Raw genomic sequence first — 23,011 nt, forward strand, 5'->3', positions numbered from 1 at the left:
GAACGCAGTACCCTGGTACTGCTGGCTCCCGAGCTTGGGCCCAGGTAGCTGGAAGAGGGGAGGGAGATGAACTATGATGGCCAGACAGAGGTTTGATGTGTTGGGGAAGGGAGCTGAGCCCTGGGATCAGCGTTGGGGGGGAGGGAGATAGAGCTGAGCTCTTTTCTCTGGCGTGGGGAGCTTTCTTGCTCGTGCTCCATGCTCTGCCATGTGGGAGCCATGCGCAGTGTGCTAGAGAGCTCCCAGCAGCAGAGGCGAGTGCGGCAAGGGGCAGGTGGGGTTGTGTGCTGGAGGTGCGGCGCATATTCTAGAAGGCTGGGACTGGCCTGTGGTTGCGCATGAGGATCCCTGTGGTGTGGGCATCACCCAGAGGCCTGGTCTCTCCCCAGATCACCTCCTCTTCTGCCCCCCTCCCCCCCCCCCCCCCGGCATCAGCTGTACGTAGAAACCCACTCCCTTGTGAGAAGTAACCAATTGTGCCATCAGACAAGCCACTGTGGTGGGCTGAGAGTCACCATGGCAAACACCCCCTGGCCCCAGAGATGGCACCTCCTGGGATGCAGGTTACACAGTAGTGTGTCCCAGCCCTGCGTTCTCCCCACTCTTTGCTCTGGGGCAGCTGGCCCCGCACCCCTTCTTTCCCAGTAGGGGAATCTAGTTGGGCGGCTCACTGAGTTCTGCTTTGGCCTATAGGGTTACACGGATGAGCCCTTGTCAAAGATCCTCTCGCACGTGGAAGAGGGAAACATTGTGCAGCTCGATCGCTGGAATCTCCAGGTGGAGCCAAACTCCGAGGTGAACCCTGAGGAAAAGGATGAGACAGCCACAGACAAGGTGAGATTCCCGCACCTTGGTGGGTGGTACTCACAGCTCCTCCACCACGGGCCAGCCTTCACCATCTGTCCCCAACCCAGCCAGCTCTCTGCTCCCTCGGGATACAATACAGGGCAGGCATCCCTCTCTTCCCCCCCGCCCCCGTTTCCACTTTCTCACCTCATGGCTCAGAGGTTTCTCCCTGCTTCCTATGGGCTAGGGGTGGCCACAGCTGGCCCAAAGAGGTAGGTCTGCATGAGTTTTGGAAGACTCACTGTGAGGCCATTCCTTTTGGTGCAAAGATCCTGAGAACAGCAAGTGTCTCAAGGAGCAGAGATTGCCTGACTCCTGAGTCCCACTCGGCGTGGTGAGCCAAGAGTGACCCTGCAAGAAGGGGTACAGAGCAGCTGGGACGGGGTTTGGTGAGGCGGAGACGTATATCCCTCTCTGGGTTCCTGAAGGTTCCTATGGAAACAGGCCCCAAGCAGTTGCTCATTCTGGGCTGGACACTGCATCCCCATTGCCTGTGGGGATGCTGAGTCTGGGCCAAGGGCTGAGCCTGCATGGATATTGTACTGAGGGCACTCAGGGCAGCAGAAAGGGTTACTCCCTCCCTCTCGGTATATCCCTTTCTCAGGCCAGTAGCTGCCTCTGCCTCACTCTGTTGGCAGCGGCCCCTGTACATGGCTTGTGGCTGGCTAGTGACGTGTGGTCACTCCCTTGTAGTAACGCACATTCCTAGCCCCATGCCCTGGTACTAGTGTTCCCAGCCTCAATCTTCTCTTCCCCCTTCAGCTTCCCCTCGACGTCTTCAATAACTATTTCAGCCTTGGCTTTGATGCTCGTGTGACGCTGGAGTTCCATGAGTCTCGAGGTAGGTGGGGGCTGGAGCGGAGCTGGCTGGTACCTTCTATGCAAAGTGGCAGGGCCGCACAGTGGGAGAATCCCAGGATTTGGAGGGAGCAGTGAGCAGGAGGGAAGCAGGGCTGTAAGCTGGGGGTGCCCATGTGTGGTCACTTGAAACACTTTGTGGCAGGGAGATGGCAATAGGGGAACCAACTGAGGAGAGGGGAAGGGGGAGTGGCTAGGAAGAGGGTGTGAACAATCAGATAGGGGAGAGCGTGCAAGTCAGTGGGAGGGGAAGAAGAAGCCAAGGAGAGTGGGAAAGGTGGCTAGAGAATTGGGGCGGGCGGGAGCCTGAGAGAGTGAGGCGGGGTGTGGGGCAACAGGCAGCTGAGTTGCTCCCAGCAGTGCGTGAATGACACTCACTTTTCTTTTCTTTCCCCAGAGGCCAATCCAGAGAAATTTAACAGCCGGTTTCGCAATAAAATGTTCTATGCTGGGGTGAGTGTGTGGGACTCCATGGAGACAAGGGCTGACTGTCTAAGCTCCAGCTACTCTTAGGTAGTTCCAAAGCTACGTTCTTTGAGTAGTTACAAACAAGATTTTTGAGCAACTCTTTTAATCTCCCCCGGTCATTCTGTCCCTCCAGACCCATGATAATTGTTCTAGTGTGTTCTTGTACTGAGGAGCCGAGCCCAGACTCAACCTCCCAGACCTGCATTAGAGGGTGACTGTCCGCTTCTGCCCTAGGAGGGATCGCTGCATACGCAGTCCCCAGTTTGCATTACTCTTTGTACAACCCTATTGCAGTGCAACCCACACCTCCACCCCCACCAGCTAATTTTCTCCTTCCTCTTGAGTCTTGGCTGCTTCTGCTTCCCAGTGCTGTCCTTCCCATTAAGGATCTGGGGATTTTGGGGGACTAGCTGTGTTACCCTAGACTGCATGTCATGTTGTTTCATGCCCTCCCCTAGTTGCCTCCCATAGAGAAGGCTGGTGTTGCTCCTGTTCTGGGCCCAATCACATTTGCCATGAATAATTGGCCATCCAAGCCCCCAGTGTCACTGCCCACCTGGAGAAGAAAGTGCCCTAGCCCTAGATCACAGCAGCTCCTGGAGGCCCAGCCTCGACACGAGGTGGGGAGGCTGCAAGTTAGGACTGGAGTTCACTGTCAGCTGGGAGATGTCCCGAGATGTGGGTTCTCACAGGCGTGAGGTGCATCTGCAGCTGTGCCAGATGGGCAATGTGAGCACTGGAAGAAGATTTGCCCAACCTCAGAAGCCTCGGGGATTTGACTTGAGACCCAATAAAACTTGAAGGGTCTGGGTGATCCAGCTGCTGCTCAGAGACGGAGTCTCCAGGCACTAACCTTCTCGCTTGTATTGGCAGACGGCGTTTTCCGACTTTCTCACGGGCAGCTCCAAAGACTTGGCAAAGCACGTCAAAGTTGTGGTGAGTGTCTGGGATCATCCCCCTGGGGCTGGTGACATGGCTTGAGTGCGGCAGGGCGACAACTCCGTTTCTGAAGGCAATGGGGCTTTCATTCCCCCAGGCGACTTGGGCTGGGCTGGGCCCTTCTGCAGCCAGCCTATGTGTCCGACTGCAGTCTGTCTGTCTGTTTTCAGTGTGATGGAACAGACCTGACGCCCAAGATCCAGGACCTGAAGCCCCAGTGCCTTGTCTTTCTGAACATTCCTCGGTGAGTGGCTCCAGTGCCTATGCGTGCTGCTCAGCCTGGGCTCACTGCCTGGCATTTGAGGAGCCCTCCTGTTGGTCCCAGGTGGTACTCTGCTCCCGTTGTCTCTCTGCAGGTACTGTGCGGGCACCATGCCCTGGGGCAACCCTGGGGAGCACCATGACTTCGAGCCCCAGCGCCATGATGATGGTTGCATTGAGGTCATCGGCTTTACCATGACATCCCTGGTAAGTCAGCTCAGCCACTGGCAGCAAGCAAGGGAGCTGTGGGTTCTGGCCTGCAGGATGCTGCAGGATGCTGCATTCTGCCTGCCCCCAGTGTCCACCTCCTTCCTTGGGACCTTGATGTGAAATGCATCTGTGCCTGAGCTCCAGGCGGGACTCGTTCCCTGAGTCAGTGGGACCTTCCAGTCTGCAGCCAGCATGGCTCAGAATCAGCACCTTGGAGGGGCACCCGCCCCCCATCTATAGCTTTGCGGGGGACCTCTGCCAGCAACAGAGGAGCCTTGTGTGCAGGAGCAGCCCTCCCTAGAACACTCGCCAACCTGCATCCTGTGCCCATGTGGCTAGCAGTGGGAGAGAACTAGGGATGTGAAGGACTAGTCAACAAGTTGCTTCCCCCACCCCCGCCCCTATCAGATAGTCACCAAGTGGGGGGAAGAACAGGGGGTTCTTCAAAGCGGCAGTGCCACTTGAAGCCTGGGGCCAGACCTTGGGTTCCACACGGTGCTGCTGCTTTGAAAAGCCCCGTGCAGCCCGGGGCCAACTAGGGTGTTCCCCAGGCTGCACGCTGGGTTTCAAAGCAGCAAAACCTCACAGAGCCCGGGATCAGCTGGGGAGTCCCCAGCTGCCCCTGGGCTCAGTGCTGCGCTGATGCTTTGAAACACCACGGGGAGCCCAGCGTCCGGCTCCTTGAGGCGATTCAAAGTGGCAGCGCCACAGGAGCCCAGGGACAGTGGGGGAGTCCCCAGCTGACCCTGGGCTCCACATGTCGCTTTCGCCTTTGAAGTGTAGCAACAGCCCTAGGGTTCCTCTGGCGCCTGGTTCTGAAGGGGGGGGATTTGGTTGGGGGAGACACTGGGGGTGCCTGGCTCTGGCATCAGTTGGTAGAAAACCTGCCAGTCTCCAGCAGCAGCCCCTGTTCCGGCAGGCCAGGGCCAGAGGGCAGGAGCAGGGGGTGAGGGGCCAGAGGTGTGTAAGGGCATGCAATGACAAGGGGAGAGCACAAGTGGGGGGTGGGTCTTGGGAGGAAGAGGTAGCTCAGGAGCATTTTGGGGGGGTGGGACAGTGTTTGGGTGGGGCCTTGGGGCAAGAACAGCAGGGTGGGGGATCACAGGTCCAGGTGCTTGTGCCCCCCAGCCCCACTTTTTGGGCACTTCTGTGATTCTGGGCTAGGAGAGCCAGGTCCGCCCTGGAGCAGTGCCCAGCCAAGGCAAGGGACAGCATGTGTTAAGGACCCCGAGTAAAGTGATAGCTTGGCTGGCGGGGAAGCAAGAGGAGCTTTGTAATTTGTGAACTCCGCCTGCAAGAGCTGGGAGCTGAGGCGTGGGGAGCCCCCTTCCCTGTACACTGAATTGCCAGTGACCTGCCACCTGGCACCCGGTTCCCTGCCCACTGACTTTCAGTCACTCACCCGCCTGTAACTGGATCACCTCACTGGGTTTCATATGGACACAAAGCGCTGTCAAGCAACTGATGGCACCATCTGCCCGCTGGAACGGTACCAAGCCCACATAACCAAAGCTAATCCTCACCAACCCTCACGCTGCCCATTGGTAGTACTCAGAGGGCTTTCCCAGGGAGGCTAGTATTGTTCCCATTTTACAGCTGGAGAAACTGAGGCACAGTGGGGGCTGTGACATGCCTGAGGTCACACACCAGGCTGGACTAGAAGCTCAGTTTCCAGTGGTTCAGGGGCTGTCTATATGGGTAGCGAAGATGTGATTGCAGCACAGCCCGGCATAACCTGGCTCACTGCAATCTGACTAATGTGAGGAACAACCGTGGGGTGGGGGGGGACTTCAGCAATCACACCCTGTCTAGCTCGTGCTGCAATCAAGCCGCCTCTGCTCAAAGGAGACAGTCCTGGGAGCTGCCCACCAGCCCATGGTGCAGCCCAACTAACGGCAGTGAGGGGCAGAGACTGATACCTGGCAGCCATCCCCTGCCCCCACTTCTCCCACCCGCTCAGCCCTGCTCCCAGGCTTGCTGAGCTTTGTGGGGGGAATGCTTCGGACCTAGCCAATTCACTCCCCTCGCGCCGCAACACCTGCCTAGAGGCACCACAGGGCCCGGTCCCAGGGACTCCACAGTGTGGGAGAGAATAGGGCCTGACCTGACCCCCAGTTCAAGGGATCCACTTGAGGGAGTGGCCTGGCACCAAAATCCCACTGGTGCACAGGAGGCTAGAGGGCCTCTCTAAGGTATGCTGGCTCCGGTTCAGTCCCAGGGCAGAGGGCACAGGCTGGCTCACAGAAAGGTATGGATGGGCTCTGGGGACCCGTCCCCTCTAGGAGGCACCAGCCCCTATCTAACCCCATGCAGGCAGCATAGAATCATAGAACACTAGAGCTGAGAGGGACCTCAAGAGGTCATCGAGTCCAGTGCCCGGACCTCACAGCAGGACCAAGCACCTAGGGCTACTCAACACATGGCCCGTGGGCCGCATGCTGCCCATGGCCAGTTTGTTTGCGGCCTGTGGTGAGGTTTGGGTTTATGTGGGGATCAACACACAGCTTGTGGGTGGGAGCCAAAACAAAAAAGCAGTCAATGTAATGGTCTTCAGTTGAGATGCATTTTAGTAGTTAAATTCTTGGACTGTCATTGCTCGTGAAAAGTGCTGTCATATGGGTGGAAATCGGGTAAATGTTGCATTTTATTAATATCAGCAAAACTGACTTAAATGGGGCCTGTGTGTTGTATAGTCTTGCCTTAATCATTGGATTCATGCCTGTCAGTGTGAGAGAAGCTATTTGTGTATATATGCTTATATATGCAACCACACTTAAGTTGAGGCCCTCAGCATGTTCTGTGAGTATCAGTGCTTCCAAAGTTGAATTGCCCTAGCTCATCCCCAGGGCTCACCGAACCACGGCGAGCCCCGCTCAACAGCCGCACCGTCCGGCGATCTGCGCATGCGCAGATTGCCCGAAACCGGCTCTTCCAGGTTGCAATCTACTCACCACAGGCAAGTAGATTGCATTATTTGTCGACCCCTGCTCATCCCTGACAGATGTCTGTCTAACGTGCTCTTAAATATCTCGAGTGATGGAGAGTCCACAATCTCCCTAGGCAATTTATTCCAGTCTTTAACCACCCTGACAGGCAGGAAGTTTTTCCTAATGTCCAACCTAAACCTCCCTTGCTGCAGTTTAAGCCTGTTGCTTCTTGTCCTTGGCCATCCTCAGGGGCCAAGGAGAACGATTTTTCTTCCTCCTCTTTATGACACTTTTTAGATACTTGAAAGCTGCTCTCCTGTCCCTTTTCAGTCTTCTCTTTTCCAACCTAAACAAGGACGGTTCCTTCAGCCTTGCCTCATAGCTCATGTTCTCTAGACCTTTCATCATTTGTGTTGCTCTTCTCTGGACTTTCTACAGTTTCTCCACATGTTTACTGAAATGTAGCACCCAGAACTGGACACAATACTCCAGCTGGGGCCTAATGTAGATGGCTCATTCTCTGCGTAGATGGCTCATTCTCTGCCTAGGGGACGTGAGACTAGGTGGGTTAATTTCCAGTCCTCCTATTTGTTCTTTTCCTAAGCCAGGAGAGCACAGTGGTTCTGATGGGGGCTCTGCAGGAAGGCAGCCTGCACTGCCCCCTGCCTGAAACCCCTTGTGCAGGTGTTAAACAGCTGTCCAGCCCACCCCAGAGGTGACTGCATTTCAGCATACCTGAAGCAACACAGTACCAGCAATGGACAGGGGAATGGCTCCCAGGCATGGCTTGTGATGACTGCTTCAGTCCCGTTGACTGGGCCTCAGCCCCTTTCCTTCCCCTCCCGCACTTTGCAATGGGGCTGTAGACTCTGGGGGAGAGGGCTGGAGACAGGCAAGGGTGTCTCCCTGCAGCAGATGTAGATACGTCTCTGTATTAATCATTCTCTCACTGAAGTTTTTAGCTTTGTATTGAGTCCTTTTACATGGAAATTTTGTATTACGTCGTGGTAGAATAGTCCCTAAAACAAGTGAAGTAGAGACTGTCCCTGTGGAGTGAATGAGGTGGGGATGGATAAGGTGGAAGGTGAGCATCTCTAGGCAGTTGCAAGGGTTGGAGAGGGGATGGAAGCCAGATCCAAGACCAATGAGTCCTGGGAAGTGGGCCCATTGAAAGGAGACTGGACCTGTGGATGTCTTGGGGGTCAGCAGCAAGGGCCTGCTTTGGGAAGCCCCCTCTTTGGAAGTGAAATGTGGCAGCATTGAGACACCCCCTCCCCCCAGAAGCAGGTGCCTCAGACACTAACTGCAGATCTGTGGGATGGCTCTCACAGATCTTGCACATGCATAAGATGATAGATCCGCAGGAGGGGGGAGCAGTGGCGTAGCGTGGGGGCCGGAGGGGTCAGTTGCCCCTGGGCACCGTGCTAGGTAGGTGCCAATTTAATCCCATTCTGCTCCCCCTGTCATCCCTCAGCTCCCCTGCTCCTACTCTGCCTGCCGCCGGCAGCTGGAGCCTCCTCCCTGCCTCTCTGCTCCTAGGCCAACCCTCCTCCATCTCTGCTGGCGGGTTAGTGCTTGTGGCAGCCTGCCCCAAACTGGAGGGAGCAGGGGAAGATGCGGTACAAGTTCCCCTCTGCCCTCCCCCCTCCCCCCCCCCGCCCCCTCTCCCAGGGTCAGACTCAGCTGTGCACCAGGTTCAGGGCCCTGCCCCATGGTGGCGGCAGGAGTGGGAAGTGCAAATTTTTCCTTTGCCCCTGGGTGCATAACACCCTCATTACGCCTCTGCTCCTGCCTCCCCATTCAGGGCCTCTCCAGAGCTGAGAGCGCAGTTGAGGGCTCCAGTGTGTGCTAGTCTCTGTGAATGATTCCTTTCACTTGAGGCTGTGAAGATGATTCCTTTCACTTCCAAGCTCAGTGTGGTTGTGACTCCAAGTGGTGCTGCTGTGAGGTGTGACTGGTGAGCCTCTTCCCCGCAGGCAGCCCTGCTGTAACCCTGGTTCTGTTTGCAGGCTGCCTTGCAGGTGGGTGGACATGGAGAGCGGCTGCACCAGTGCCAGGAGGTGATGCTCACCACAGCCAAGGCCATTCCTATGCAGGTGGACGGGGAGCCATGCAAGCTGGCAGCCTCCTGCATTCACATCTCCCTACGCAACCAGGCCAATATGGTGCAGAAGACCAAGCGACGCAACTCCATGCCCCTGCTCAATGAGTACGTTCACCTGGCGCAGGGAAACCCTGGGAGCCCCAGACGCAGCCTCAAAGGGCACAGGGGGCTTGTACCAGAGTGTTTATTCTGGGTGGCTTGAGTTATGGCAGCCATCAGCTGCAAAAAAATGTAGCCCTTCCCCTTCTCACCTGCTTTTGGAACTGGGTTAGCAAGGGGTTCTGCCGCACAGCCTCCAGCACCACTCCCTGGGGGAGTCAAGTCCTGGGGTGGCTGGGAGCACTGCCCTGTGTCCCTAGCCAGCCATAACAGTGCAGCTCCACTTCTGCTTACAGTGCTGCTGGCTGGGAGAGACAAGTGCTGCATAGCTGGGAGCTCCCTAAGTTGGCACCTGAAGCCAGTGCTCTTGCCTAGCTTCCTCAGTTGCCTCTCGCTGGAGGAGTCAAGGCTAATGTAGCTGGGTGCTCCTGCCTACACTTGTAGGGCCTCCTTTCTAACCCTTTCCCTTTTCCTCCGGCCTGCGTGCAGCCAGCAGCCAGTGCCTGAGCGGCTGCGAATCCGGGTGAACCGTATCAGCATGCACGACTATGAGGCACTTCACTACGACAAGGAGAAGCTCAAGGAAGCCTGTGAGTGGCCAGCCCACGTGCCTGGAGACTTTAGGAGTGTGCCATCCCTGGGGGTGGTGGGCGAGGCCTCTTGAGCACTGAACACAGGGGCAGCTCTGGCAGGCTGCAGCTGTGCCCTAACCAAGCCATGTGGGCTGCAGATGGAGTGTTGCATGCTTGAACTGTAGTCTCTGGGTGGCTGTGGCCAGCCCCATGTTATGTTGTTCTCAGCATGTCTCTGGCGAGTGGCCGTGCTCTCTCAGGGACTAGGTAGAAGCCCTAGCAGCAGGCAGCTCCCTGAGATGTCTGTGCTTTGCTTTCAGCTGTGCCCTTAGGGATCATTGTGGTTCCGGGAGATAGTGACCTGGAGGTCTGTCGGACCCACATCGAGAGGCTGCAGGAGGTGAGGCACTGCCTATGGGGTAGGAGCTGCTTGCTGAGGGGAGGGAGGCTCAGGGGAGGGGTCTCTTGAGCTCCTGGTTATTGTAGCCTCACACAGTTGGCATTCTGAGCCTCCCGCATTGGCCTTTGATGGAGGCGGGATCCCAGGCTAGAGGGGCCATTGATCTGTTGAGTCTGACAGCTCCTGTGTATCAGCCTCACTAGTTCCCTTCCTCCATCCTGCCTTGTAGCCCTCCTCCAGGCATTGGGCAAGGAGAGGCCAGTAGGTAGGTGGAAAGAGAAGGCGTTTGTCTTGCTCTGAATATCAACAAAATCCTAGTCCCTCCCCCAAACCTGGGTGCAGTGCAGTGTCCGTCTCCCCCTGTTGGGTGCCCCTTTCTCTCCCCTCTTGTACTAGTGTGAGCTCCTCAGCCCCCACCTCGGGGGGCAGAGAGTTTTGTTTCTCTTAGTGCCTGTGGATTTATGCGTTTCCCCTGCCCAGCTCTCCTCTCTCTCACAGACTGGGGAGCTCCAGGGGTGTGCCTCAAGGCACTGCACCAGCCCTGGACCCTGGTTTCTTTCTTCCCTACCTCCTGCAAGGGATTTGGCTTCACCTGCAGGGGCCCTGCACAGCCAGAGAGTGGGCTACCTGTGACCTAGGAAGTGCTGCAGGACCCTTGTCTGGTTTGTTAGGGTACGTCTAAACTACATGCCTCTGTCGACGGAGGCATGTAGATTAGCCAGATCGGCAGAGGGAAATGAAGCTGCGATTAAAATAATCGCGGCTTCATTTAAATTTAAACGGCTGCCCCGCTCTGCCGATCAGCTGTTTGTCGGCAGATCGGGGCAGTCTGGATGCACCGCGCCAACAAAGAAGCCTTTCTTGATCGGCACAGGTAGACCTGGTTTCACGAGGCATACCTGTGCCGATCAAGAAAGGCTTCTTTGTCGGCGCGGTGCGTCCAGACTGCCCCGATCTGCCGACAAACAGCTGATCGGCAGAGCGGGGCAGCCATTTAAATTTAAATGAAGCCGCGATTATTTTAATCGTGGCTTCATTTCCCTCTGCTGATCTGGCTAATCTACATGCCTCCGTCGACGGAGGCATGTAGTCTAGACACACCCTTAGTGACCACAGAGAGAGGCGCAATCTGCCATGTTTACTGACAGCACAGGTTGTGTGGGCTGGCATGCAGGAACCTGCCTATTCCTCTCCTGCTTGTCTTTATTTCTCACGTGCCAGTCCCTGCAATGCCTGGATTAGGTGTCTGGGGGGGAGGAGACACTCACAGACACGTGGCTGGACAGCCATAGTGATGGGTTTGGTGAGGGCCTAATACAGGGGTGGGTAATAAGTTTTGGTGGGGGGCCATCCAAGGCTTTGGAAAGTGGTCAAGGGCTGCACTTTTCTGTGGAGGGGTTGTGGGGTCTGGGATGGACGTTAGGTGCAGAAGGGAGCTCAGGGTAAGGGATTGGGGTGCAGGAGAGGGGGTGGGGTCTGAGAGGCAGTTTGAGTGAAGGAGGGGGTTTGCAACATGCAAAGCTTGCCCCTTTTCCCCCAGCATAGACGGGCAGATGGAGCAGCGAGCCGCTCTGAGCCCTGGGTCTGCTCCCTGCCTGTGGGTCCAGCGCAATAGTCTGTGGACTGGATTGAAAAGCTTGGCGGGCCGGCGCTGGCCCCTGGTCTGTATCTTGTGCTCCCCTGGCCTAATATCTCAGCCCTTACCCAATCCCGTCCCTCTCATGAAGTCATGGGAAGCAACTCTGGCTACATCCTGGGGAAGTTCCTGCAGCTGGAAGGGGTGAGGGCCCTAGGAGTGGCCTGGCCTGTCTCCTGGCTTATGCTTTTGATGATGTGTCTGAGGACACAGGAGCTGGGCAGCTTGGGACACCCAGTTCTCGGGTTTGGCTGCTGCCTTTCTGCCCCCCTTTCATTTTCCATCTGGAGCACGTCATGAAACTCTGAACCCAAGGGGTGTGGGGGCTCAGTGCTGAGAATGCATAGATCAGGGCAGGTACATGCTGTGGCAGGGGCTGGCACCTCATACAGGTGTGTGCTGAGAGAGGAAGGCAGTTGAATGAATGTGATAACCCCCCCCTTACCTCTTCGCAGGATTTTCTTCCATGCCCCCCTTCCTTACAGTGCCTGCTCCTTCAGGTGTGTATCAACCACCTCCCTTCCCTCCTGGATTATCGGTCCTGTATGTGGTGCCAGTCGTGTGGGCTTGTGAACACCTCCCCAGTTAGTTTGGTGTATTTGTCTGCAGCTGCACCCTATGCCGTGCCTGTGTTCTCTGCCTCTTGTGCCATGGCCCTCTGTGTCCCACTGTCTCCCATGCCATGCCTGGGTGCAAACCGCTTCTGTCAAAGGGCCATAAGTCTGAGCCTGCCCAAACTCCCAGTGCAGGAATGAATGGAGGAAATGTCACTCGCTTCTCTTTGTGCAGGAAGGGGATGGAGCCAAAGTAAAGACGCTTTCATCTCAGAAGCTGTCTCCCAAGTGGTGTTTCTTGGACTGTGAGTATCCTCGCCATACGGCGCCATAGCGTGGTCTGCCCTGCGAGGGCTGGGATGATCCATGCTAGGAATGTTGCAAAAGTCCCAACCAACAGTGCTGCCTGCAAATGCTCCTTCCCCGGGACGTGCTAGCTGGGTCGCCCCATGGCAGCATTTCCATTGTCCTGGTGCTGTGTGCGCGTGTCTCCCAGGCAGGCAGGCAGTTCCCCGTTAGGTGCCTGAGGATTGCAGGTTAGGGCCATGGGGAACATGCCTCCCCTGCCCCCAGAGCAGCAACTGTGCCCATTGCTGCTGGTCATGTGGATCCCGCAGAGGCTGCCAGGTGGGGAGTGTTTGCGAACAGCACACCTGGCCGCAAATCTTTACTCCTGGCCTGTGTGTGGAGTGGGCTCTCCAGGCCTGGGCCGAGGTGCTGTGCCTGGGTCTGACTGACAGGGGTCTCCCTCAGGCAGGGAACAGCCTCAGCGAGGCACTGCACAATCTCCTGTGGCTCTGTGTGCAGTCCCTGGCTAGAGCTGTGCTTGGCTGATAGACCAGCCTCTTTGTGCAAACAGTCTTCTTCTCCCCAGCACCCAGGGTGCTACCCCGGTCGGAAAGATGCGCTGTTCTCCCTCTGCCTGGGGGAAAGGACGACAGGTGGCCATTCCTAGCCTTCCGAGGGGAGTTCCCTGCAGAAAGCACTGTGCTCTTTCATGAGTACTGCTAGCCCTGAACTAAGAGTTTGGAGCCTGGGGGGTGGGGAAGAACCGAACTAGGAGCCCAGCTACTGCAAAAAGACTTGTCACTGTGGGTGGGCCCAGAGGGAAAGTGAAAACCAGGAGCTGGTCCCAGATTCTTCCCCCAGCAGGAGGCACTGCAGTGAATAGACACGTCAGTCATGAGGGAGCTGCTGCAGTGGCAGACCTCTCCAGCAAGGGGCACTGTAAGCAGCACAGCGGCTGCAGTGAGAGATGCCTTTGTGCAGCTAATTCAATTACAGGCGGGTACATTGGTGCCTTGTGGAGCAGGAAGAGAAGAGGGCCTGACGTGCTAAGCCTGTGACCCAACCGGCTACGTTTCCAGGAGCCCCTGAGTGCTAGGGCAAAGCAGTGGGGACTTGTTTATAAACATGGCTTTGTTCCAGCTCCTTTCTCAGCCCCTTCTCCCCTTTCCACCCCCGCCCGAGGTCGACTCTTTGTTCCTGAAGCTCCAGGCTGCGTTTTTGCTGTTACTAGCATAGTTTTGGTGTCTCTGTTTTCGGTTTGAACCATTCCCTGGGAATCCCCCACAGCCTGGGACAATAGGGGCTTTTGTGCCTGGTAATGGTGCTGGAGCGAGTTCCCAAACACACAGGGAGAAGCTCATGAAGGGGCACCAAGCAAGGCAGGCTTGTCTCCCTGCACTGATCCTCAGAGCTGGCAGGGCTGCACCAGGCGCTCACTGGGCACCTGCCTCCCCACCTGAGGAGCCTGACTGCACATAGACAAGGTGGGGATCACTGGGAGACCAGCATTTCACTCCACCAGGGGAGACACTGGAAGGACCAGGGGAACAAAAACGCCAGAGCCTTGCCCAAGATGCTGTGAGGACAGGTTGCTCTTTCCTACCCAGGTTCTGAAATTTCTGCTCCTCTCCCTGTTTTTCTTGTGTTTGTTTTCCTCTTGCTCTGCCTCCTTCCAGGGTCCCCACCAAATCTCGGATTTCAGAGCACACCATCGCCCCCTCACTGCCACAACATCTGGGCGAAGGGCATGTCAGGAACAATCCCCAGCAAGGGGGTCAGCGTAGCCCTTGGAGTTTGGCTAGCGGTGGCAACCCAAGCCAAGTGAACCCACAACCCCGAGCTCCAGAGGCTGATGTCTTATCCATTAGACTAGCGGAAGATCCACCTCCCTCCCCACCCTACCTTAAGAATGTGGGGTCCCACCCTGTGGGAGTGGGATAGACACCACTCACATGGTCCCTGCTCCCAGATATTGCTGCTGTGGGTTATTTCCTCCTTTCGCTGGTTTCCCAGCAGCAGGTTCGGCACTGAGGAAAATGTGTCAGGAAAGAGGCTGGAGCTGCATTCAAGGGCAGCGCAGGCTCATTAAAGTGGCTGAATTACAGACCTTCGTTAGCAGCTCTGTGGCTGTAAATCTCTTGCAGGGACAGGATAAACGGGCCCTTTCACTCCTCTAATCTGCTCTGGCTTGTGTCATGGACACCCCTCCCCCACATTCTGTTCTGTTCCTAGAGAGAATTCCCCAGTCCCTTTAGGGCCCAGCCATAGCAACCCCAGCCTGGGCAGCAGTCCTCAGCCCAGTGGGGGGGCACAGAGTCCATGGAGAAAATGCCCGTCAAGTACTGGAGCCCACTAACCCTGGCCTGTCCCCGCCCTACCCACCATATTGCAACAAGGCTTAGGAGCCCCCGCTCCCTTACTGGGCTTCCTTCACCTCGTGGGATTTTGATGGTGATTTTCATAGTTACTGTCTGCATCCCAGAATTGCTAAGTGCTTCCCAAACATCCTCTCTTCTTCCCCCCCCCCCCCCCCGCCCGGACCACTCTGCTCCTCGTGCCCCAGTATATCAGTGGTTGGGGGGGAGGGCTCTTCTGTCCCTGGAGCAGGTGCTCAGCAGAGAGAGCTACAAGCACCCAGGACAGAGGGACAAACTGTGGACCCACTTGAGTACAGTTCTTAGCTCCCACTAGGAGAGTGGATTTTGAGTGCTTGTTTTAGACTGCTGTCATCCAAAGGGACAGGGATCAATGTCCATCCCACCCGCCTCTGGGGAAGTGTGCCATATCAAAGCCAGGGACAATACAGAAGGCCTGGATCCAGTTTATGAGCCATAGTCAAGAATGAAAAATGTGAGAGGCACCAAGTCCCTGAGAGTGGAGAACAGAAAGGCCTGAGCTCTCCATCTTGGCTGTTCTCTGTCCCTGCAGCTATTGTGTCACAATAAAAGTGGCCAGGAGTGTGTTTAAGCAGAAGGAATAATCTCTCCCCGGTCCAAGTCCTGACAGTGGTGGGCTGTCATCTCCGCAGCCTGCTCAGGGAAGGCTCTGCTATACAGTCCCCAGACAGCTGAAGGCAGCCAGGTGTTGCTTGCCTCTGCCTTGCTGCCTCTGCCTACTCCAAAAGGTGATCAGAGCCTAGAGCGAGGACTGGCTGCTCAGACAAACTGGAACGTTGTGTGCTGCAGTCTGTAGTCTGTGAAGAGAACCAACTTGTCTTTAGGGCATATTGCAGACATTGATGGGCTGTTCCTGGTCCGGAGTTAACTCTGTTCCTGTGGTTACGTGTCTATGCTCATTCAGGGGTGATAAGGTGACTGAACCGTGTCATGTTGCCCAAGAGTGGGATGCAGTGATTATAGGCAGTCCCTTTGCTTCCTTGTCGCTTGCTAGATTCTGGGGGCCCGAATCACGTTCTTTCTCTCTCTCTCTGTTGTAGCAACTACAGCTGATCGGTTTTACAGGATAGACCGGGCACAGGTGAGTGCAGCCTCGTTCATAGGGATGGTGGGGACCAAGGCACTGTTGTACTGCTCTGCTTAGCCAGCAGCGCTCGTACGTTCAGACACATATGTGCACCAGGCCCGCTGCTTAGTCTGCTTTGTCCCATGCTGCCCATGTCCTGTGATCACGTTATGGACAAGGGGATACAGTTTCCCGGGAAGGTTGTAAGCCTCAGGAAATAGAGATGCTCTTCCCTGTGCAGTCAGGCACTCCTGGGATCAGCTGGTATTAGATGCTTCAGGTGCCTCTTCAACTTCTTCAGCCTCGGTCCCTAGGTTGACTTTAGCTACCTCTGTACCACTTTGACTCTAAGGCTATTGGAAACTAAATCAGCCCCCATTATAAGCAGAGGAGTCCCAGAGACAGCTCTAACTTGCACCCTAGATACAGCTGTCCCTGAGGGGGGACTACATGGCATCCCACAATAGCTAGAGCTTAAAGCATCTCCAGACTCCCCTCCTCCCTCACACACATGGCCTGAGGACAGCAGAGGGACATGCTGCTGGCCCCACTCCCTGGAAAATCCATCTTCTCCTGGGTTATTCCCAGAATGGAGATCTGATGGGCACCAGGCCCATTATGCTGCTGGAATGATGTAAAGGGGCTGGGGCGTAGCCCAGGCGTAGGATCAGCGTTTCGTAGTCTTAGTGAGACTCAGCTGGGGAAATGTAGATACTGCAGCTGGGAAAAATAACCCGAAACCATGATCTTCAATGGAGGTGAACACAGAGCGCTGGAATGGGTGAGAGACAGAGAGAGAATAGGGACCAGTCTCTCTGTCCAAGGCTCTGGAGAGACCTCGCCTGGAATCAGCTGTGAGTCTCCCAAGCCAAGAAGCCTCACGTCAAGATGCAGGGAGATAGTCCCTTCCTGTGCGGTTCTTGCACACCCACGCAGGGCACGTCTGGCTCAGGAGCGCTCGCCGTTTGCAGACAGTCTGCAAACATCATCCTGGGGTAACAGCTAAGGGTGGAAAGGGATTGCATAGGGTCCTAACAAGAGATGGGGGCAGGGGTTTGGAGAAGGGATGTTGCAGTGGAGTCTTTGGAGATGCCCTGGTGTGAGATGTGCACGGCTATGGAAGAGTTGGCCAGGAAAAGGGAGACAGCTTAAAAGTCAACTAGAAACAGCCTATGATCTGCAGGAGGCTGGAGACCCTGCTAGTCACCATGAGCAGCTCTCCTAGGTGCCATCCCATGGCCCAACCCCACTCCTAGCCCCGTTGAGCTGTCATGGTCCATCACCCCAAAGAGTATTGCTCTGGCCGCAAGGGGGGTGTTTCCCCAGGGTGACTGGCCTGGGGTGGGTGGATCCCCTCTCCAACAGGCTGATCTCTGCCTTTCAGGAGCACCTCAACTACGTGACTGAGATTTCCCAAGATGAGCTCTTTGTGCTGGACCCGGAGCTGGTGATCACCCAGAACGTGGGCACCTCGCCCGCCATGCCTGACCTCGATAACTCGTCCTCCATACCCACAGGACACCATTTCGCTTTCCCTTCTTCCTCATCCTCTCCACCCTCCTCGCCAGCCCTCAGGTGAGCCTGACCACTCTCGTCTGCAGGTGAGAATGTCCTGGTGGGATGGAGAGAAGAGTCTGAGGGAGGAGTGGAAGAAGGACCAGCTTGAGAGGTCTGACCCTAACTTAGCAGCTCTGAAGCATGAGCTCCAAAGTGAAACAGCAGTTCTGTGTGACATGCGAGCAAGAATTTTCTCTTCAGGTTGCTGCAAAAGACAGCTGGGCTGGTCTCTATGGAGACTGGCAATCTTCCCTTTCCTCCCCCACACGTGTCCTGCCCTCACAAGGGGTGATTGTGGGACAGTGGGACTGCATTGCAGGTTTGCACCCATGGCTCTAGCTTAGCTGCATAAGCCCAGGGTTGACTCAGACTCCAGAACTTGTTAGCCAGCGCTAATGCATATGGCAAAGGAAGATGGCTCCTTGGAAAGCATGAGAGTCACAGAGCTGGGATAGGCATAAGTGTCACTGACAGCTGGAAAGGGAAGAAATAGGTGATGGAGGATGGGCCAGGCAGGAGAAAGAAACCCAAGTCAAGAAAAGGCATGAGTGTCGTTGCTGAGGCATGGCTAATTCCCTCAGCCTTTCAATTGGTAAGCATTGGGAAGATAATAGCATTTTCAGCAATAGCTAGGATGGGTTTGTCAAGAACAGTCATGCCAAGTGAACCTAATTTCCTTCTTTAACAGGGTTACTCATCTAGTGGATAAGGGAAGCAATTGACATGATGTATCTTGATTTTTAGTAAGGCTTTTGATGCAGTCCTGTGTGACGTTGTCATAAGCAGACTAGAGGAATGTGGACTAGATGAGATTACTATAAAGTGGCTACACAACTGATTGAAAAACTGTACAAAATAGTAGTTCTCAATGGTTCACTGTCAAACAGGGAGGGTATATCTAGGGGGGCCTACTGAGGCCATTTCTGGGCCTGGCACTATTCAATATCTTTATTAGTGATTGGATAGCAAAGTGAAAAGGATTCTTACAAAATGGGCGTATGACACCGAACTGGCAGAAGATGGAAGCGCCTTGGAAGGCATGATGAGAATTCAAAACAATCTCGATTGGTTAGAGAATTGGTCTGCAATCAGTAAGGTGACATTCAATAAAAGCAAGTGCAAAGTACTTCGTTAGGGAGGAAAAAAATGAGATGTACTGCTGCAAAATTGGGAATAACTATCCAAGTGGCCATACTACTGAAGGAGCATCTGGGGGTTCTAGTGGTTTACAAATGGAATACGAATAACAGTGTGATGCAGTTGTGAAAATGGCTAATGTCTTTCTGGGGTGTATTAATAGGGGTGTCCTGTGTAAACATGGGAGGTATTTGTCATGCTGTACTCAGCGCTGCTGAGGCCTCAGCTGGAGTGCTAGGTCCAGTTCCGGGCACCTCATGTTAGGAGAGATGTAGGCGAATTGGAGAGAGTGCAGAGGAGAGCAGCAACAATGATAAAAGGTTTTAGGAAATCTGACTTGTGAGGAAAGGTTAAAAACACTGGGCATGTTCCATCTTCAGAAAAAAAGACTGAGGGGCGACCTGTTAAGTGTTACAGATATGTTCAGGGCTGTTATACGGAGGATGGCAATCGGTTGTCCTTCATGTCCAGTGAAGGTAGACATAAAGGGCTTAATCTGCATCAAGAGAAATTTAGGTTAGATAGTAGGAAAAACTTCCTAGCTCTCGAGGTAGCTGGGCTGTGGACTAAAGCTTCCAACAGAGGTTGTCAAGTATCAGAGGAGTAGCTGTGTTAGTCTGGATCTGCAAAAGCGACAAGGAGTCCTGTGGCACCTTATAGACTAACAGATGTATTGGAGTGTAAGCTTTCGTGGGCAAAGACCCACTTCATCACTTAGTCTATAAGGTGCCACAGAACCCTTTGTTGCTTTAACAGAGGCTGTGTAATCCCCATCACTGGAGGTTTTTAAGGACAGGTTGGGCAGACACTTATCTGGGATGGGGTAGGTTTGTTTGGCCCTGCCTCAGCACGGTGGGCTGGACTAGGTGCCCTCTGGAGCTCCCACCTAGGCTTCTAATTCTGTGATTCTCTTCTCCAGGGCTCTGACAGGGGGGCTGAGTCAGTGCTAGGATCCCAGCCTTGGAACAGTATCTGGGAGGATCCCCTTCAGTGTGCCAGCCCCCCAAAGGGTGTCTCACTTCCCCCAGGGTAGGCCACACAGCTACACACCTCCACAAACTGGACCTTTGGGTCCGTGGCACTGCTGCTTCGCACTGTGAGCACCATTTAGCAAATCCAGCTGCAGCAGGAGATTTGTGCATGTCTTGGGGATTAATGCACCTTGCCAGGCATGTGCAGCAACACTCATGCAGCACTGTCAAAGGGGGGTTATAAGTCATCTGGAACAAAGCATAGCAAGCCCTTAGGTGAGCATAGAAGACCAAAGATTAAAGTCCATCTGGTTAGCCCAGAGCCTAGCCATGCTGAAGTGAACCTCCTTGTTCAAGAGCTGTGTCTCTCTGTCCTTGGTCAGACTCCAGGTGAGAGCCTCCCTGGCTGCCTCCAGCAGCCAACACTTACCCCTCCATCTCAATCTCCCCCATCCTTTGGACCAGACCTGGGAATATGCTGTTCCACCTCCACTCCCCATGAGGCAGGGAAGTCTACATCTCTTGGTTGTCAATTATTAGTAGGGATGTAAAATCTTGTTTAATTGGCTAACCATTTAAACATATCATTTAACCCTGTGTTGTCCTACACACTAGCCACTAGCTACACGTGGCTCTTTGGCCGGTTGAGTGTGGCTAGTTTGCTAGAGTTGCTCCATGTCCACTGGTTAACCTTAACCATAAGAGTGAGGCTTACTGGTTAAACCTTCACATCCCTAATTGCTAGGTCTCAATTCAATTTACCATTGTCTTTTCAGAGGCTCCAGTGATGTAGGGACCGAGCCCCAGACATTCAGGCAGCACCCATATCTACATTTGAGCAAACAGTCCTTTTCTACCCCATATTTACCAGAGCAGCACATAGGGGAAACTGAGGCACAAAGAGGATTCATAAAATATTAACGAAAATTCCCACTTCATCACAAGAAGTTCCCAACCAGTCCAGGCCTGTCCCAGCAAAGATTGCTAGCAGGGGCTGTGCCTGTGGGGAGGAGAAGGGAGGGGAGGGAATTTGCTGTAGAAGACTTGCTTATCATGGCCTTTGGCAGCATTAGTTCTCAATCTCTCCTTCTCTTATCTTCAGCTCAGAAGAAAAGGGCTGCTCCTGCCCCGAAGGTGAGTTTTTCAGTCTGCACAGCAGGCCTCTGGCATGTCTCATGCCCCTGTCTCACTAGTGGATGCTCCTGAGTCTCTGCCCTGATTCTGTGCTGCTCACAAACCAAAAATTATCTTCATCTAAGAAAACTGGGGTGATGGAAGTCTGGAGAGACCAGCCCCTGCTGGCATCTCATGACACTGCTGAGACACTACACAGTCTATGGGGTGGTGAGGGAGCAGGTCTCACCTGGGGCTGCTGTGACTGCACCGTGCACAGCCATTCAGGGGGGATCACATTTTCCTTCCCTGCTGTGGCAGGGGCTGAGAATATAGGGGAGGTGCCCCGAGGAGAGCAGCAGGAGTGATCGGTTGGAGAAGCCCAATAGACATTTGCTTGCAGAGCAGAGCAGGGCAGGGAGCCTTTTCCCAGCCTGCTTGTGAAGTGTGGCGCTCCCAGTTGCAGAGAGCAGGAAATGACAGGGTGGTGAGGTTAATCTCCCACCTGCAGAGCCCAGGCCTGGAGCTGTGTTGTTGTGAGGTGGAGTTTATCTCTGCCAGGCACCAGTTGGGGCTCTGGGAGCGGGAGCACAAGGTCAGGGGCCTCCCTCAGCTGAGCAAATGGAAAGAGTTTCCTGGAGCTTGAACAGAGCTGGGTCCTGAATGTGTGAGTGAATCACTGGTGAGAGGCATCCCAGCTGGCCAGCTCCCTGGGGACCTCCACGTTTGCCCTTTACCCTGCTCCTCCCCCTGCACCTCAGGAGTTCCTTTTCCCAGGGCTTTGCAAACATTCCTTCTGGACTGTGTCCGAGCTGGGGCCTAGCCTTGCCCCCAAAATGTGCTGTGATTCCTCCACTCCCACAGGTGTTTCTCCCCTCACATCCCATCCCATCAGCTACCCCATTTTCTCCTTACCTCTCCCCCAGCCCTAGGGCTACCCTTTGTTATAAAGCTGACCTCCCTCTCCCACACACACAGACCCTCTGGTGCAGGCCATGTTACAGGCAAAACCAACCTGTCCAATGGCTGCTGATCTCCAGACTCCTCCAAACTGCTCTTTCCAAGCCTTGCACAAGGGATTGGACTCGTGGGAATTCCAGGCCCAGGGATGCCACGAGGCAGCGCCTTGATGTTCAGGAGAGGGTGGGGAGATTTTTGGCCCTGCTCATGCTTGGAGCAAGGCGTCGGCACAGACTGGTGCTGGAGTAACTTGCCTCCAGCCACTCCCATTGCACAGGTTCCAGAGGGGTGGCCATGTTAGTCTGTTTCAGCCAAAACAACCAAGGAGTCCGGTGGCATCTAAGCTCTGTTCTGGCCCTGCCAGCCCCAGCTGTGACTCCTTCCTCTCAGCAGTGCACAGCAAGTCCTAATGAACTGCTTAGTCTTTAAAGTGCCCGGGACTCCTTGTTGTTTTCCTGTTGTACAGGCACTAACAGGCTGAGAGCTGTGTCCCTGCGCAGCTCCAGAAGTGCATGATGTGTCCTGGCCTGGGGTGGGCACCATCACTCTGCCATTAAAACGGCCTCTTATGCCCTGGCCACGCCCAGGAGAGACCGAAATGGAAGCCTGGGAAAAAGCGGCTGCTCCTCACCTGCCCTATTGCAGGATACATGGCAGCTCAGCCCTCAGTGTATGTGCAGGGAGAGAGAGAGAATCTCTCCTGCACTCTCTCCCCAGCTCCTGCTTGGCTTCTATCATCCTGACCAGCGTCTCCTCTTTGCAGATAATGCTTTGATAGCTGCTGCCAAGAGTAATGATTTCCAGAAGGTAAGAACTGCCAGAGGCCATGAGCCCAGCCTCTGAGCTAGGGGTGTGCCGTGCCTTTCTCCACAGCAGCTAGCTAGAACCCCAGTGTGGTGTGAGCCTCCCTTCTCCAACACCGTAATGGTGCCTCCTAGCCAGGCTCTGTCTTTGCCCTGCCAGCCCCAGCTGTGACTCCTTCCTCACAGCAGTGCGTGGCGAGTCCTTAGCAGTGTGAGCTCCCCCCGAGCAGTGCCGGATGGGGTCCAGACAGGCTCACAAGAAATCCTGTTGAGGGAGGAGCCCTGGCACATGCCGTGTTAGATGAAGGCGGCCGTAGCCTTGTTGGTAGAGCTTAGCAAGTGGTTCAGTCCCCTTCACGGTTGGAAATATTTGGTCATCTTGCTGTAGGTTCAGCTGGCAAAGGCCAGCCCTGCAGGGTCTGATGGGAAGGGCCTTCCTGCAGGGTCTGATGGGAAGGGCCTTCCCACAGGCACGGCTGTTGCTCAGGTGCTCAGAGGCCTGAGTAGCAAAAGTTAACCCAGAGCTGACTTATGCTCCTGTAGTTCCAAGAGCTGCACCAGGCGGGGGAGGACCTGATGATGCGAGACCCCTCGGGTCAGACCGTGCTGCACCATGCCGTTAAATCGGGGAGCAAGGAGATTGTTAAATACATCCTCAAGAATGGTAAGTGGGACCTGGATCTGGCTGGTGGAACAGCTTTGGGAGGGGGGCATCCTGGCCCCTAGAGCTGACACAGAGGGATGGAGGCCAAATTCACTCAGCCTCCCTATGAGTCTCTGCTCCAAAGGGATGCTGCTAGTGTGCAGATGCCCCTCTCAGCCTTGTTGGGTTTGTGGTGACCTCTG

At 55.0% G+C, this 23,011-nt stretch overlaps 1 protein-coding gene across 5 annotated transcripts in view; it reads left to right on the top strand.

Moving 5' to 3' along the window:
• The window catches only part of DGKZ (diacylglycerol kinase zeta), an 86,916-nt gene that overhangs the window by 55,887 nt on the left and 8,018 nt on the right, over positions 1-23,011 (top strand). For 3 of the 5 annotated variants that reach the window (XM_075927589.1, XM_075927590.1, XM_075927588.1), the window contains exons 14-28: positions 694-834; positions 1,609-1,687; positions 2,102-2,157; positions 3,046-3,108; positions 3,282-3,355; positions 3,468-3,579; positions 8,519-8,718; positions 9,202-9,302; positions 9,605-9,684; positions 12,110-12,179; positions 15,599-15,639; positions 17,009-17,199; positions 20,392-20,423; positions 22,126-22,169; positions 22,709-22,829. In XM_075927589.1, the coding sequence (XP_075783704.1) occupies positions 694-834; positions 1,609-1,687; positions 2,102-2,157; positions 3,046-3,108; positions 3,282-3,355; positions 3,468-3,579; positions 8,519-8,718; positions 9,202-9,302; positions 9,605-9,684; positions 12,110-12,179; positions 15,599-15,639; positions 17,009-17,199; positions 20,392-20,423; positions 22,126-22,169; positions 22,709-22,829 (1,405 nt within the window). Of the gene's footprint in view, positions 1-693; positions 835-1,608; positions 1,688-2,101; positions 2,158-3,045; positions 3,109-3,281; positions 3,356-3,467; positions 3,580-8,518; positions 8,719-9,201; positions 9,303-9,604; positions 9,685-11,775; positions 11,821-12,109; positions 12,180-15,598; positions 15,640-17,008; positions 17,200-20,391; positions 20,424-22,125; positions 22,170-22,708; positions 22,830-23,011 lie in introns of all 5 variants that reach the window. The other 2 variants (XM_075927587.1, XM_075927586.1) reach the window with 1 other exon arrangement.

The sequence above is a fragment of the Pelodiscus sinensis genome, chromosome 4, assembly GCF_049634645.1.
Source record: "Pelodiscus sinensis isolate JC-2024 chromosome 4, ASM4963464v1, whole genome shotgun sequence".
In the NCBI taxonomy this organism is placed as follows: domain Eukaryota; kingdom Metazoa; phylum Chordata; order Testudines; family Trionychidae; genus Pelodiscus; species Pelodiscus sinensis.